The sequence below is a fragment of the Pyrgilauda ruficollis genome, unplaced genomic scaffold, assembly GCF_017590135.1.
Source record: "Pyrgilauda ruficollis isolate IOZ18807 unplaced genomic scaffold, ASM1759013v1 scaffold30, whole genome shotgun sequence".
In the NCBI taxonomy this organism is placed as follows: Eukaryota; Metazoa; Chordata; class Aves; order Passeriformes; family Passeridae; genus Pyrgilauda; species Pyrgilauda ruficollis.
In genome coordinates, this window is record NW_024524378.1 from 2,638,458 (window position 1) to 2,654,994 (window position 16,537).

At 41.5% G+C, this 16,537-nt stretch overlaps 1 protein-coding gene across 1 annotated transcript in view; it reads right to left on the minus strand.

Annotated features, from left to right (window-relative positions):
- The window catches only part of RAB2A (RAB2A, member RAS oncogene family), a 43,571-nt gene extending 34,503 nt beyond the window's left edge, over nt 1–9,068 (minus strand). Inside the window, exon 1 of the mRNA XM_041473765.1 lies at nt 8,742–9,068. Within this exon, the coding sequence (XP_041329699.1) occupies nt 8,742–8,787 (46 nt within the window). The 5' untranslated portion in view covers nt 8,788–9,068. The remainder of the gene's footprint in view (nt 1–8,741) is intronic.
- Nucleotides 9,069–16,537: the final 7,469 nt, after the last annotated feature.

A 16,537-nucleotide genomic window follows, 5' to 3' on the forward strand; every position in this document is an offset into this window, starting at 1 on the left:
CCAACCTGCTAAAGGATAGAAGGGCTCTGCAAAGGGACCTGGAATGGCTGGATGGATGGGTAGAGTCCAGTAAAATGAAGTTTAACAATTCCAAGTGCCAAGTCCTGCATTTTGGCCACAACAACCCCCTGCAGTGCTACAGGCTGGAGATGGTGTGGCTGGACAATACCCAGGCAGAAAGGGACCTGGGGGTACTGGTCGAGAGCTGACTGAACATGAGCCAGCAGTGTGCCCTGGCGGCCAAGAAGGCCAAGGGCTCCTGGCCTGTGTCACGAATAGTGTGGCCAGTAGGAGCAGGGAGGTCATCCTTCCCCTGTACCTGGCACTGATGAGGCCACACCTTGAGTGCTGTGTCCAGTTCTGGGCCCCTCAGTTTAGGAAGGATGTTGAGAGGCTTGAGCACGTCCAGGAGGCTGGTGAGGGGCTTGGAACACAAGCCCTGTGAAGAACGGCTGAGGGAGCCGGGGGTGTTTAGCCTGGAAATAGGAGGCTTAGGGGAGACCTTATTGCTCTCTATGACTTTCTGAAAGGTGGCTGTAGTCAGGTAGGGGTTGGTCTCTTTCTCCAGGCAACCACAAACAGAATGAGAGAACACAGTCTTAAGCTGTATCAGAGGAAGTTTAGGTTAGACATCTGAAAAAAATTCTTCACTGAGTGACTGGACAATGGAATTGTCCGGCCAGGGAGGTGGTGGAGTCACTATCCTTGGATGTGCTGAAAAAAAGACTGGATGCAGTACTCAGTGCCATGGTTTAGTTGATGAGGAGGTGTTAGGTTAGGTCATAGGCTGGACTTAATGATCTCAAAGGTCTTTTCCAACCTAGGTGATTCTGTGAACAATGTTTATATACACAGATAACTTTTATATCACCAATTAAATAAAACTGCCCCATTGGAGAACATAATCACCACCTCACTTACAAAAAAACCTGTAAGTCACACCAGAAATAGCTTTTGCCATTAACCATGCAAAGTGATTTCTGTTTCAATGGATAAACCAAAAGCTTAAACCAATCCAATATTCCTGCACAAATCTTACAAATGTTGGAACAGTATTTTAACAAAATGACATTTTATTAGGTATTCCAGCACTAGTTCTCAAGTGGTAGTCTGGTATTTCTTCTCCTTCTAAGGCTGGTGACTGAGTCAGTTGAACTGAGCATACAAACACTAGCCTCATCAGAGTGAAAATGACAGACAAGCACAGCCCCTTTGATGCAGGCCCTGTCTCAGACTGGCACTAGATGACGGCACCTCTAGTCACTCCTCCATAGCAGTCCTTTTAGAAGCAGACTGCAGACTGATGGGCTCACACAGAAGAAATAACTAGTTTCTCTTTAATGCCATTCCTGCTAGATCAGAACCTTCCTACAAAAAACCCCATCTGAAAGTCCCTAAGTTTTATACTGCTGTTGACTGAAATACAGGTTTCATTTTAATTTTATGGTTTTAAGATATCGCACATTTGTATCACAAAAGTTCTTATGAAAACAGTTTGTAGCCCAAATCACTTCCAGGGCCTGAGCTAACTCTCCTATCATAGACAGGAACCCCTATCATAGACAGGAGCTGTATATGAATGCCTGAGTAGTTTACCACCTTGTGACATAAACAGATGCTGCAAAGATCAGTTAACAGCTGCAGGCAGCTAATTCAATGGCAGGCAGGTGGTTTAAAAGTAACTACACCAGTTAACTCTAAGAAGAGAGTGGCTGCTTACCAGGTATCTTGTTCACTTAGCACTCTAAATCTTACACCTGAAATGAGGCAGACACTGTGAGAAGTAGCTGAGAACATCTTGACAGTCAATTGCAGAATGCAAAAGGGATAGATTCAGTTATTTATTAACCCATTCTCCATTTTACTGCCACAATTATTTTAATATAGCTTGAGATAAACCACCTCAGAAAAAAAAAAAAATCTAGTGTTTTCATATGAGAGAGCTTGGATACACTTCAACAACCACAGTCAACAAAAGCTCTTGCTTAGGAACAAAATAAAACAATGGATTACGTGCTCAGAGGGAAGGCAGCTTGCTTCTTTGCAAGTGCCTGTTTAAGGATCCTTTCATTGCTTCTTAGCACTCAAACAATGATGGGAATAGAACTTGTGCTACAGTAATTTTACACTTCAGCTCTAAATTCTGAACCAGCAGACTGAGCTGATTCTCTAAATTCCTCTACCTCCCTTAAGAGCTTCCTTTTAATCTGGGTGCAACTCTGCAGTCAGTTTCCTTAGATATTGCCAGAATTTTGCAGTTGTCCACTTCGGCCCAGCTTCAACACAGCAAAGCCACCCTTCTCACTCACATGCAACAAGCTACACCAAGAAACAGATCCAGCACAGTACTACACTCATCCAGAACACCAGTACATGCATGAGACCAGGGCTATGAAAGACATAGCAAAGGGAATGGTTATTCTTTTCAGTAGTAGGCTGCACTTGTGGGACTTAAAAGCAGCTCTGGAACCACAGCACAGGTGATGGTACAGCTGAGCATGTCTTTGGCTAAGAGAGCTGACTTGCTTCCTTGTCCCCTTCTCGATTCCCTGTGAATAGGGCAAAGAAAGTTCAGTTCCTGGCTGCAGAGTAAGGTCTGTACTATTGAATATGAGGAACACTTCCAGGCTGTTCTTACCTCTAGACCAAACCCAGTGTTCCTTTCACTGATGTTTGCCTTGAAAAGCTGACTTGGCTCAAAATTAAAAATGCATCAGAAAAGAGGGTAGGGGGAGGTTAAGAATTTCTTTACTTGCTCACCTAAGCACCAGTACAGCCCCAGAAAGGTGACAGAGGAAAAGAACTGCAGTAGTAGTCCTCTCAACCATGGAATAAAAACTGAATGCTAAAGAAAAAATCTCCTGTGTTAATCTGCCTGCTGTCTCTGGTGAGTAGACTCACTCCTTCCCACACAGCTCCACCTCCTTACCCAAAAGAGCTCTGGCACTCTTTTAAGCATACCTACTATTTGTTTAGTTTTGTTTTTCAAATCATTGTGAGCTGAGCTGGATCTCTGAAGGATAACACAAGCAGTGATTGTGAGAGCTCAGAAGCAGCAGAGCTCATAGTTGAGACAAGAAATGGTAACAAGGTCTACTCATTTTGGCAGCAGATAAACCCTGGATTAATTCAACAGTCTCACAGAAATGTCTTTCTTGTACTTAATGGTGATCAATCAGTCCACCACACACAGAGATGAAGACCTACTTCCCTTTGATATCTTGCTCTCACTAATCTTCCTAGATCCAGTTTCCTTCCTTCAAAGTACTCCAGAATGTGGAAAGCACAACCACAAGGCCAAATCACCTGGTTCAGCCACTAAGTGAAAAGCTAACCTAAAAAGAAGATAGTTTTCTACTGCATTAGTGGGTGGATTCAGATCATGGCAGACTATCAAAGTCATCACAAGGTAAGGGGAGCAAGAACTCCCTCTTTCACATGTAACCAACTATGTCAGCTTGGATGGCCATGAAACAGGTGCCACAGTAAGAACTGAGCTCAAACAGGCTTCTTGCTTTCTTACCTTCCTTTAGAAAAACAAACAAATCTTAAAGATAGGGTAACACAGTTTCAAATAATGGGCAAGATTATATATATAATTATATATATATAAAAATAGGTTATTAACTAGATGATACATACAAGAACCCAGATTTGAAAACTAACTTTGATTTTAACCATGTAATTACACATTACAAATGCCACAAGATATATATACATTTAACCTGTTTTATGAGATACTTTTAGTTCTTTCAAGTAGTCTGCAGAGCTTTCAGATGTTTCATAAGCCCTTTTCTTATCACAGGCTGCAATTCATTCCCTCTCTCCTCCCTTTCCAACCACAGCAGCTTTATCAAACTCTGGAAAGTGCAGTATTATCTTTTCATGGGCCTAGCCATAACAAGACATGAACCAAAAGCAAAGATTTTTGTTAACCTCTTTTCAGGCAGTTATGTCTTAGTCAGAACTCTACCATCAAGTGGGAAAACTTTATTTAAATTTATTGGAAGGACAAACTAGAACATTTCAAATTGTCACGTAAAGAGCAAAGGGAGTTCACATACAAATGTAAGCATGGACAAGAACAGAAGAAAAACAACCTCCAGAATCCTTCATGCTGCCTATGTAATTTTGGGAAAAGTAATAAAAATGGCCCTTTTAAAGCTGATCCAGCTTCAACACTTAAACATTTTCAATAGCATATTTGAAGCCAATGATGCAAATTTTCCCTTTCTACATAACAATTAGCACAGGCATACAAAGTTAAAGGAGCTGTTCAGCTTTACCATATTTCAGTTTGTATGGCACTGCTCCACTGCTAACTATATGTTTTAAAAGTAAGGAAGAATTATTTCCAAACAAAATTAAACTACATTTGAGTCTATAAAAAAGCTTCTTCACGTTCTGCACGGTCACAAACCACTTAGAAACTGCCAGCCATTCATAATAACATGGTTTTAGATGAAATTGGAGGTGAGGTTGAGTTAGATTTTTTTTTTTTTTTTTGAGTGGCAAGGTGTCTGGGGTTTCTTTTAAATAAAGTGTTAAGAATTAGTACAAGTGTCCACACTAGTAGTCTCATGAAACCATTTGTATGGACATATAGTTTGTTAATTCTAGTTAACTTCTAAGAGGCTAAGAGGATGTTCTTATACAACACCTAATATCTGCTCTTTTGTGATTAAAGCATAATTGAAAGGGTCTCAAAGCAAGATATAAGTAGTACAGATCAGTACTCTGATATTCAGCACAAACAAGTTCTCGAGCTATTGCAGGATATTAATGCCAGCTCTGGTGAGATGAAAACCAGTTTAGCCAAGAAGTACTACTACATACTTAAGAGAAAATAAGGGCGAAAGACTCTGGTCATACACATTACTAGCTAATAACAGCTGCTGTTCCAGAGCAAAGTGCAGAGACACTAGAAGTATTTCACAAAGAGGACTGAAAAATAAAGTAAATTCGATTGCTTAATTTCAACATTTGAAAGTCTCCTAGACTCCTAGACTTTAGTGAAATGGTTGACTAGACAGTTTACTTTACTCGAGAGAGTGAGAATTAGATCACCAAGCAACTGTATTTTCTTTCATCATCACCTCCTCATAAGAATAACTTAAGAGACACTCTTGGTCTAGGAGCAGCAACTGAAAATTGAAAGGTGAGTGGAAGTCCATTATGCAAAAAGCTCAGAGAGTTGCTGAAGTAACGCATTTAAGAAAAGCAGGTGAACCTGCTCATGGAAAATGCAGCAACACTGATCCTAAAAAGACACTGAGATAGGCTAAAACTAACAAGTTATGTTGCTAGCAAGAAATTTGACTGTTACAAAACTAGTACTTGAGTTATCCTTAAGTTGCGAGCATTCTCTGGTGGAATCCAGCAAGCATACTCTAATATAGGAAAATTCTGGTTAATGTGTGTTATTCTGAAAAAAATATTCCATCTCTCATTTTCACAGAAATCTTGTTATCATTCCCAGTTTATTCCCACACTGTACATTGATGATAAACATGTAAGTAAAGAAGATTTTACCACCATACAGAAAAAGACCTAAAAATAAAAAATGACAGACTTTCAGTCACCAACTGCACAGACAGACAATTCTTATATGCCAACAGCATTTATCCTAGCTCAGATCAAAGTCCACCTCAACTTCAATTGGTGGCCAAAGGCAGATGTATAGGGAAGAGTGGATGAAGACACCAACTCCTACTGGCAATCAAAATCAAAGACACCATCAACCATAAAGGCAAAGGTCCCAGAGGTACAGCCCTATGCAGCATTCACCACTCACACTTCTAAATTAATTTGCGAAGTCCTATAATGCTTTGGAAATAGCCAGATCAAAGGATTTTTCCTGGTTAACTTTCACAGTAGTCAGTATTACATAGTACTTGTATTTTTCTCTTAAAACTCCATAGCTACAGTCCCACTGCTACAATGAAAAAAAACACATAGATTTATGGCAATATTTTTTTAGTACCTGGAATACAGCCATGCCATTTCAGGTCTCTCCCATAACAAGAAACTAACTAGATCCTAAACCATTTCCAATTATACAGAAAACCGTTTTTATATATTAAAAAACACAGTTAAGAATCAGATTAGAAGCAAACCCATGTTCATAAAGCTACCATGCCTGAAGTACCAGAAAAAGAAAAAAGTCAGTGAATGACAATGACCAATGAAACAGGGAATGCAAAGGGACAAGAGCTGTTGAGCACAAGGCAGTCTTGCACAGTCAGTCTCTGAGGCTGTCATTTTAAGAGACTGAGATCATCCTGAATTCCTGAGTTTAAGCAGATGAAAGCATGTGGAATCACAACTCACAGAAGGCCCATACAGGTGTCTTGCATAATGCCAAGGGGGTTTCATTGGTTTGCTTATGGATCGCACAACCTACTTTGTTTTTTAGTGCTGAAAGAGGAGCTAAATGTTAACACCAGTCCTCAGCTGAGTCTCTTAGTTTTCTCCTACAGTTTGTTTACAACTAACTGCTGAGTCACCAGGCAGCTGAGGCATTTCCAAAGACTCCAAATATCAGAAACAAATTTCTTGATTGCTATGAAATCCACATGGTCTGCAAGGCCAGTGGCATATCTTCACCGGCTGGAACACTGTGTGAAACCACCACGGGAACTGAAGAGGACAGTCACCATCCGCTCTTAATTTCCATTGTCAGAACTTTGAGTTTAATTACCTTCATCTGAGGAAGAGCAGTAATACCTACACTACCACCATCATCTTGGCAACTGTGCACAACATAAATTGGCTCTTCACTACTAGCTCTATTAGAATACTTAAAAGGCTCACAGGAGATCTAAACAAAAGCAAAACCAACTTGCCTCTATTGTCTATTGACATATTCAATTCACCTCAAGGATAATCACTGCAGTAGTTTTAATTAGCTTCCTGTAGCAACTCAAGAATACAAGTCACAAGAATTAAAAAAAAAAAAAAAAAACCTAACCAAAAAGCCAACAGCAAATTTGTGAGCCGTTTTCCTCTGTGTTTCCTTTCTTTTACTCTTCTGATATTTGGCTCTTAAGCAGCTGCAACAACTTTAGAAATGACACATCCATTCTGTATTTCACATTTCAAGCAACATTTCAAATTCAAGAGTGCAGCACAGACCATTACACTAAGGTTATTTCTTTGTAAAAATTTAATCAGTATACAATCAATATACCAAAGCAACTGTAAGCTGCAGTCTACCACTTTAGTGACTACAGTTTTTAGAGATGCACCAGAATTGGCCACCTGTTGTGAAATGTCATTCTGAACTGTGCACTACCATCTTGCATCACCCCAACCTGACAAACCTCTTCTTACTTCTCCTGAATTTGCACAGGCAATATCCTGTCCTCCTGTCCTGGCTTGATGAACTGTCACTCAAGTAAACACTCAACAAAAATCAGAACTTTCAGTTATCATCTACAGCCTAAGGCTTTCAACATGTTCATTACAGCTGTGATACATTTCTAGCGATTCACCTGTACTACAGCTACTACTGCAGAAGCCTAAAAAAGTCTTCAGAGATAAAATGTACATTTAAAAAGCAGATAAAAGTCACACAGTAGTTGCACCCAGCGTATTTAACAACCTCATGTGTAATGCAACTACAATGTATAATTACACTCCACCAACAGATAATTTGGTTCATAGGTATGAAGTACAATTATGAGGGCACCCTCAGAATAGCACCTAAAAAAACAGGTGCGTCATCAAACTTATTAAAGAAGGTACTTAGGCAGGTATGAGGAAAACAACACGGAAAACACACAATTCACGGACACAATAGTTAACTAAGTTAGCCACCTTGTCTTGACAACAATTTGATCAAAGTATGCTACTCCCATCCATACTAGGCCGAAGCAGCATAAAATATATTGGCAAAGGGGCTTCAAGCAGGAATTCCTATCAGCACGTGGCTATGCCAACAGCATTTGTAAGCATTATTTGCCGCACAGCAGCCAGTTACAAATAGAATGGAATAAGTTCTAGAGAAATGTTCAAGGCTAGGTTGGATGGGGTCTTGAGCAATGTGGTCTGGTGGGAGGTGTCCCTGCCCATACCAGGGGGGTTGTGACTAGATTATCTTTAAGCCCCATTCCAACCCCTTGACACTCTATGATTCAGTAAGTTTTTAAAAAGTGACAGGACACATCTGGAAAAGCAGTGGTGTGAGTACATACATAGACATAAAAAAAGATATCACTTTAAATTAGACTGGAAGAGCCAGGGCTTTTAATTCTCCTTGGAGAGCATGTCTTCACACAGTTTGCTTCAACAGCCCCAGCCGAGCCCGGAAAGAGCATCCTTGCAGCCTGAGCTGAAGGTAACTCGCAGCAATAAGACAGAAACTCATCACAAAACTGCGGGGAGGAGTGCGGCCTCGCTGCCACAAGGCTGCAAACCACGGGCACTACCCAGGTCTAAGTTTCCTTGTGACAGCGCCTTCTCCGTCTCGGCTGGCCTGCTCTGCCGCCGCAGCCAGGGCCGTGACACAGACCGAGCTCTCCGCGGCCCGTCAGCCAGGCCCGGAGGCGGCTGCCAGCAGCCCAAGGCCGACGGGAGACAAGGCCGAGGCCGCGGGCGGGGCCCGGCGCAGAGGCGGGGGGGAGACACCGCCTCTTCCTCGCGCGGAGCCACCACGTCGGCGGCACTGCCAACACTGCGGAAATGGGCGCGGGGAGCCGGGCCTTCCTCTCCGTCTCCCGCCCCGGGCCGGGCTCACCCACCTGTGTCTCCGATGATGATGTACTTGAAGAGGTACGCGTAGGCCATGGCCGCTCCCGGGCTGCCGCTCCCGGGCTGTCCCGCTTTCGCTCCGGCGTGACGCGCGCGCTCCCCGCCCGGGCTCGCGCTGCGGAGAGGCGGAAACGGGTTAACGGCCCCCGGGCGGCGCCTCCGCCCGCTCGCTCCCTCCTACCTCCGCCCCCGCGCCGCCGCTGGCGGAGGGGCTCTGATCGCTCGGTCCTGCTGCCCGCCCTCCCTCGCGCCCTCCCGCCGCGGCCCCGCAGGCACCGGGAAAGCCAGAACGCGGCGGCGGCGGCGAGAACAATAAACAGGCGCCGAGCGGCCCCCGGACCCTCCGGCGACGTCAGCGCCCGCCCCCTCACGCCGCCCCGCCTCCGACCCGGAAATGCTGAGGCGCGAGGCCGCCTCCCGCCGCGCGCGGGGCGGAGCCTCGGCCTCCTTCCCGCGGGGCTGAGGGCGGTAGCGGCGGTAGTGGGCTCCGGGAAGCTGCCGTCCCTGAGTCCAGAACCCATCAGGCTGGGAAAGATCTCTGGGGTCGTCGAGTCCCAGCCGTGACCAAACACCACCATGTCAATTGACCGGGGTACTGAGCGCCACATCCAGTCTTTCCTTACCAGGGACGGTGACTCCACCACCTCCCTTGGCAGCCCATCCCAATGTCTAAGCACCCTTTCCGTGAAAAAGTTCTTCCTAATCTCCAGCCTTAATCTCCCCTGGCACAGTTTGACACCATGTCCTGTCATTCTGTCGCTGGTCACCTGGGAGGAGCAGCTGACCCTCACCTGGTTGTAACCTCCTTTCAGGGAGTTGTAAAGAGTGATGTCAGCCCTGAGCCTCGTTTGTCCAGGCTAAAGCCCAGCTCCCTCAGCCGCTCCTCACGGGATTGATAATCCGTACTCGTTTTCCTTCCTTGAACCAGCTCCAGCACCCCAATGTCCTTCCCAAATTGAGAGGCCCAACGCATAAACTCTCTGAGAACAGCCAGCAATGAGCTGTTTGGTACAAGTTTATCTTCATCACCTGAGTTCTGGCCTGAAAAGAGTTTTTTCCCTTTCTGTTTCTGTCTTTCCTCACTGAACTGAAAACAATGAGCCAGAGGAGTAACCTAAATTCACAGCTGGTGCTTAGGACTTTTTCTTCTCATGATTTCACGTGGGATTGGTGAGCTGGAAGAGGCTTCAAGGTCTTCCATAGCCTCAGCTGCTTCATGAAGCGTCCGGTGTACCCTGACCTTTGCACCTGGAGCAGTCAAAGGCAGCCTGGCTCACGTATCACATCCATACTGAGGTGACACCAGATGCCTGGCAAGGGTAAACGTGGCAGGACGCTCCAGTCAGATCATGCTGGTGATGCTTTGGGACTCCCTTCAGCTCAGCTGTTTGTGGGCTGGGGGTACTGTTCAAGAGCCATTGGCACATTCTTCATATAAACTGACATTTTACTCCCCTTCTGGCTGTCTGGTAGAATGGGAGTAAAAGGTGTCTGTCTTTTAACTTTATAGAGGTTTTTATTTGTGGTCAACAGCTTGGACAACATTGACCTACATGGCTTCTAACAGGTGTGCAACCAACTTGTAAAAATCTTCAATAAAGCTTATTGTGCCAAATCTTGTTGTCATGTTTCATGACCTGAAACCAAAATGAATCTTTTAAAAAAAAACCAAAAATCCTGCCTACTGTGGATGTGCAATCCTTCCCCCCCCCCCCCCCCCCCCCCCACAACCCCGAGCGGCTCGCCGATCCCTCCCTCGCTCCTCCGCTACAAACAGCACTAGAAAGTGAAAGGAACTCCTTTATATATTATAAACATATCTGCCTTTTCCACATGAAGAATTCTGACCACTTATCAGATGTTTGCTTCCTATTTTTTTTCTCCTCTGTACTTCTAATTTCTCGACACTGTTTATTAAGTGTAGAGCCCCAAACAACAGTTCTCTAACCAGCCTCATCACCTCAAAATTGGCAAACGATTATCTCCAGTCCTGGCCCTCTCTGAACATGTTTGGGTTTTTTTTTTTTTTTTTTTTTTTTTTTTTTTTTTAACAAGGGGATTTTTTTTTAATCAAGGGCATCTGTATTTAATTTTTGATACTAGATCCCTATTCTAGACAGTTACTACTCAAATGTATCCATACATTTGGTATTTCCCTATTAGCACTGTTTTTCCTCTTGCTAGATTTCAATAATTTTGGTCATGGCCACTCAGACTTTTTCTCTTTTCATATTATGTCTGCCATTTTGTTACCCAGGCTGTTCATGACAATATTGAATAGGTCTTGCATGGACAGGACAGAACATTGAGAAGTGGTATGTGAAATTTTCTCCTAGTTTGAGAACCCTCTCCACACTGAAAAGAGCCATTTCTCTGTTATTTTATTTGCAAATAAGTATTATATACATTTTTCTTAATCAACAATTCCTAGCCAAAATGCGTTTTCTCAGACAAGCAGGTTTTTGCCTTGCTTCCTATGAAAGTTAGGCTTCTGTTTTGACATATCCCTGTGTGTCTCTGTTTCCTGCCCTAATTATGATCATGAAATCTGGCATCTGGAAAGAGCAGGGTACCTCAGCTGAAGGAAAGGCTGCAGTTGGGGTCAGCTGTCAAACCCAATCAAGAATTCACACTAAAACAAGTCTTCTCAAGTGCTCCCTCAGCAGCTAAGCCCTTCAGCTGGCATTCTGAACCCATGCTGCTGGCATGGGTTTGTGTGACCTCAACCACTGGAGACAAAGCTGTAGGAGATCAGGCCGTAAGCAGATAAGATCTCATCCAGTGTAAGTAAACGTTGCTCTGCTAGGGATGGGGCAGCTCTGCTCCTCCTAATCTGCTTTTGGACCCTCCCATGTTCCAGCACTGTCAGAGTCATCTGCTGAATAGAAGTGGCTAAGCTTTCATTTTTTCATATTAGCTTTCAGACAAAATCATCCTGGGTTCCACAGCCACACCAGCAAACTGAATAACCTCATCAGTTGGATCCCATCTCTGTCCATGCATCCTCACTGCTCCCAAAGGGTCCTGTGGTTGTGAAGGCTAAAGCTCACTCTGTGAGGTCAGTCGTGCAGACAGGTATCAACTTTCAGGAGGAGCTTTCTCCTGTAGCTGCCTCCCCTGTGACTGGCAGGATGAGGTAGAACTGTGTGTCCTTCACCTTTCCTTCAGAGCTCTGTTTTTGTTCATGACATGCTCCAAGTCTCCATTAGGACTATTTGGGGATTCCTACATGATTGAGCCATAAAGGGTATTAATCTGAGTATTGGTCAAGCCTTGACAACATGTCCTCAACATCCCAGGGTGTTAAGTTTCAAGTGTGTTTGATGGTGACAGACTTTTTAATAGGACTGTAGTGATAGGATAAGGGGTTTTAAACTAAGAGAAAGGAGATTTAGACTAGATATGTGGAAGAATTTTTTTTTAGTGTGAAATTGGTGAAGCACTGGAAAAGATCACCCAGAGAGGTGGTAGAAGTTCCATCCCTGGCTGGAGAGGGCTCTGAGCAACCCGATTAGGTTGAAGATGTCCCTGCTTATTGCAGGGAGATTTGGGCTCAGTGGTCTTTAAAGGCTCTTTCCAACCCAAACTATTTTATCATTGTATGAGTACATGATTCTATGATTATGTTTACCTCACTGATGGGATTTGGTCTCGTGGTTCCCAAATTATGTGATCTGCTAGATTTCTAGACAAGCCAAATTAGCCTGATGTGATTGAATGAGACCTGGTAAGAAAAGGGAATTGGGAGAATTACTGATGGAGAGAAAGTACAGACAGTGCAGAATGCCCAGCGAGATGGAAGGTGTCTTTAACATCACGGCTGAGCTGTCTGACAGCCAACAGATGGGTCTGACAGTTCAGAGGGAAGGCACCCCTACCTGTTTGTGCTTTGGCATCCTGGTGAGCCAGGCAGTAACCAGCTTGCAGGTGACTCACATGGCAGGGCAGTGCCCCACTGACTTCAGTGGCTGCTCAGCTTGGGCCAACAGCTGCACTGTGGACAGATAACCAGGCCTCTGCTGGTTAGCCAGGCAGCCAAGCTGCTCTGTGCAGTGCTTCAGTCATTGGTGATGGTTAGGGATAGTTATTGCATCAGTGTTAGGGATAGTTTTTGAATCAGTGTTTGGTAGAGGCTTGAAAGGAAAATATGCAAGAATTCGTTGCTTATGCTATCCCATGGTAAATACAAGCTAATTTGCTGCTGGAGAAGAGACTGTTCCTTATTGAATATTGTCAGTTGTTCTACAAATCTGAGATGCCTCCAACTAGAGATTAATGCAAAATTGATTTTCCTCCAAGTTATGTGTACCATATATCATGTTAAGTACTAATAAGAGACCTGCAAACAACTACTGTAATACTTTTCATTTTTTTATTTCTTACCTGCTAAATTTACCTTTTTCAGAGAAATTAATATATTCTTTTGTTAAGCATTAATACTTTGATAGAAGACTACCATGTAGTCAGACTCACTAAAAAAACATATTAGCTAGTGGATATAAAAAAAGCATTGGTAATTCAATATTGAAGAATTGCAGAGGATTGTTTTTCTTTACTTTCTTTTTTTTGTTACTTTTTTGTTTACTTTCTTCTTTTTTTTTGTTAATGTTATCATGACTGCTCATCTGTTAATGATTTTGCATCCCATGATGAAATATTTCACTGTGATGACTGTGTCAAGATTATATTCTGGCAAATTTAGGAAAGTTTCTGGATACACTTTGGAAAACTATGACTTGCTGTTTATTCTGTGTCACTCAGTTTTTTCCTGAATTTTCCACTTAGCAAACTCACTTGGGGCTTATAGAAAAGTCTTAGGCTTTGCAGGATCCTTACCACTAAAAATACTATTTAGGGAAGAGGCTTGTAGTCATCCAAAGCTCGACATACTCTCCAGAGCAAAGCATTAGACTGGATTTTTTCAATGGAAATTAAAACACAAAAGCAGAACTCTGGCATAACATTTGAATACAACCAGTTTAATTATATTTTGTTCAGTTGTATCATTTAACTGTTAGAAGTATACCTCTACCCACACTTTAGTCTAGCTTAAAATTTTTAAATAATTCAGTTGTACAGTTAAATTTTCTATACAGATGCTGTGTAGGAAATGTTATTTTCTGGCGCCTGTCATTTAATTTGTCTGCATGTACTTCTTCTGAACATTGAGCGTATGCTATAATTTTTCTTATTTGTGTATTTTAATATTAGATTTGTATTATATTTAAGAAACAAGGTAATATACAGTATATTTTATTTATTATAAATGTTGAGAATGGGACCCCACTTTATATGGAAATAAATATAGAGAGCAGATCCTGCAAGAAGACAAATACAGCTAAATCGCGGTGAAGATCTGCCTTTGAAAAGATAATTTTAAAATACATGTTAAGCCTGTTAAGGTGAACTGGAGACAACTTCTGAGTGGAGTAGGTAGAAATCCATGTCTATGAGTGATGTGTGGCTTGGGTTTTGCAGTTCCTAGATCAGGCAGCTTTGGCTAACAGCTGGATATGTGTGCACAGTTTACATTGGTAGTTTTGATCTGGGGAAAAAAAGGTCTGGAAATTAGTTTTCTTTTTTAAAAAACATTCCTTTACAATAGAGTGGTATTTAACTAACAGCTTAAATTAAATGCTCTTGACTAAATTTTGAAAATAAAATGCCACATTTCTCCAGTCACTGTAATTATACAATGCTTTATTACAGTTCAATTACATTGATAAGTAATTTTTGGGAAAATTCAGTTCTAATAGCATTTTTTTTTGTTGTTTTCAAAATATATCTTGAGACTAAAGACAGTACAACATAAAGTATAGTTCTAGAGTTTCCAACTGCATTCATATTTTAAGTTCTTTCTCCCCTGGAAATATTTGCATGACCTCTGCTTTATCCCTGTTTATTTATTAATGGCCTTTGCAACTGTTATCATTTCACCCTGTTTTTCCTTGCAAATAACCTTGTTTTTCACTGCCTTGATGTAATAATAAACAGTTTGATAAGACAGCATGTGATAAATTTTAATACACTTTTCCCATAAAAACAGGGAAAACAATAGGATCCTTGAAATAACCTTGAAATGCCTAAAAAACTAACTGAAAAGATATGTTAGTTTTAAAAAAAATTATTCTCAGGAGTGTTAGAAAATATGTGCTTATGTAACAAGATTCACAAAAGCATGGAGTAGTAGTGCTAAACTGTCAGAGATCCATGCAGAAGTCTACTTAAACTGCCATCAAGGCAAATTTTCAGGTTTTTTTTTTTTTTTTTTTTTTTACTTTAGAGACAGTTTTTTTCTTAATTTTTTTTTAGATGTCTTTTAAAAGTTGTTTTGGCAATGCTTTCAGAAAGAGAAAGTGGAAGCTAAAGTTACTACACAGGCTCACAGAAGTGAAAATACTTGTGAAGTCTTCCTGTTCACTCACAGCAGGAAGTGAGAAAACTTTAGGGAAACTGGTTTGCTTGAAAAGTAATAGGAGTAGGCAAGCTTGGTTACACTTTTCTATTCAGATATATTTAATGGTTAAAAATAAAATTTTAAATTTCTTTTCTTCTTCTCTTTTACCAGTAATGACTTTTTTTCTTTTCCATACACCCCTATGGATGTTTTTTGATGGCTGTAGAAAGTATGGAACTAAGACTCTGGAAGGCAGCAGAGTTGCTAAAGGATCTCATTTGAGGATATATTAGGGACAGTGTCACAGAAATAATCTTTATCCAACAAGATATTAGCAGACTTTTTTTTCTAAAAAGGTGTAATAGCAATTTCTGGTAATTCTAACAAAACTGTTTGTGTATAAACCTTATCTAAAATTCCGTTAACGGCTTTAAGTTTCTATTGAAATTGCTTAAAATTTAACAAAACAAGATAGCATGAAACTAGAGTTATTCCTCTTTCATTAGGCATTCCACTGAGTAAGATTCATCATAAATATTTTTAATCAGAAGATGTTTTAATTTAAAAATACATGTGTAGTCTCCTTTGATATTCAACTATTGTTGATGTAGAGGGCAGCATTGCTTCTGCATTTATTTTCCTTAATTTGATTGACTTATTTTTAAAACTTTAGCCATCTTAAGGTTATTTCAGCCCAATTTCCCTCACTTGTCTTCAGGCTGTGAAGGTCACACCAAAGCTGTTATTGCCCACATGAGCTGTGCCATTGTAGCCTTCCGTTGTTGGCTAGAGAGTCTTTAATTCCACAGATCATAAGGTGAGCAAGTATTGACTTTTTTGTCTCAATTCAGATGCCTCTATTCATTCATACAGTGTTTGAGAAAGGTAAACAGTACCTCCTAGAATGGGAAAAAACCCCAAGAGAGTGAATTGCAATGGAGCACACCCCACCATCCCCCACCGTCCCCAAGCCATCAGATTCCATTCATTTTAGATGTCAAATGGATGTAGGTGTTCATTCCTACATGTTTATTGGGAACACCTTGTTGCTATGGTCATGAGATGTAAAAGAGTATGAAATTTTGGATGTCAAGTATTCTTGTGTTTCGTGGCAAAAACTGCAGCAGAAAAACAATTTTCCTGGCTTCAAGGCACAGTTGATTTTCATCTTGTTTCTCTTTAGCAGAGAGTCTCTTTCATAGTTCTATAATTTACCACGTTAAAAGTGGGATTTTTCAATTCTTATTTCCAGTTCACAATGGAAAGAAGGGTTGTACCACATCTTTACTTAAGGAATGTCTTTTCTGCTAAAACTTAAACTCAGATTATATCAATAACCACTGTAATTGCATTTTTTTAACAATGAAGTGTCACAGACATATTTTATGA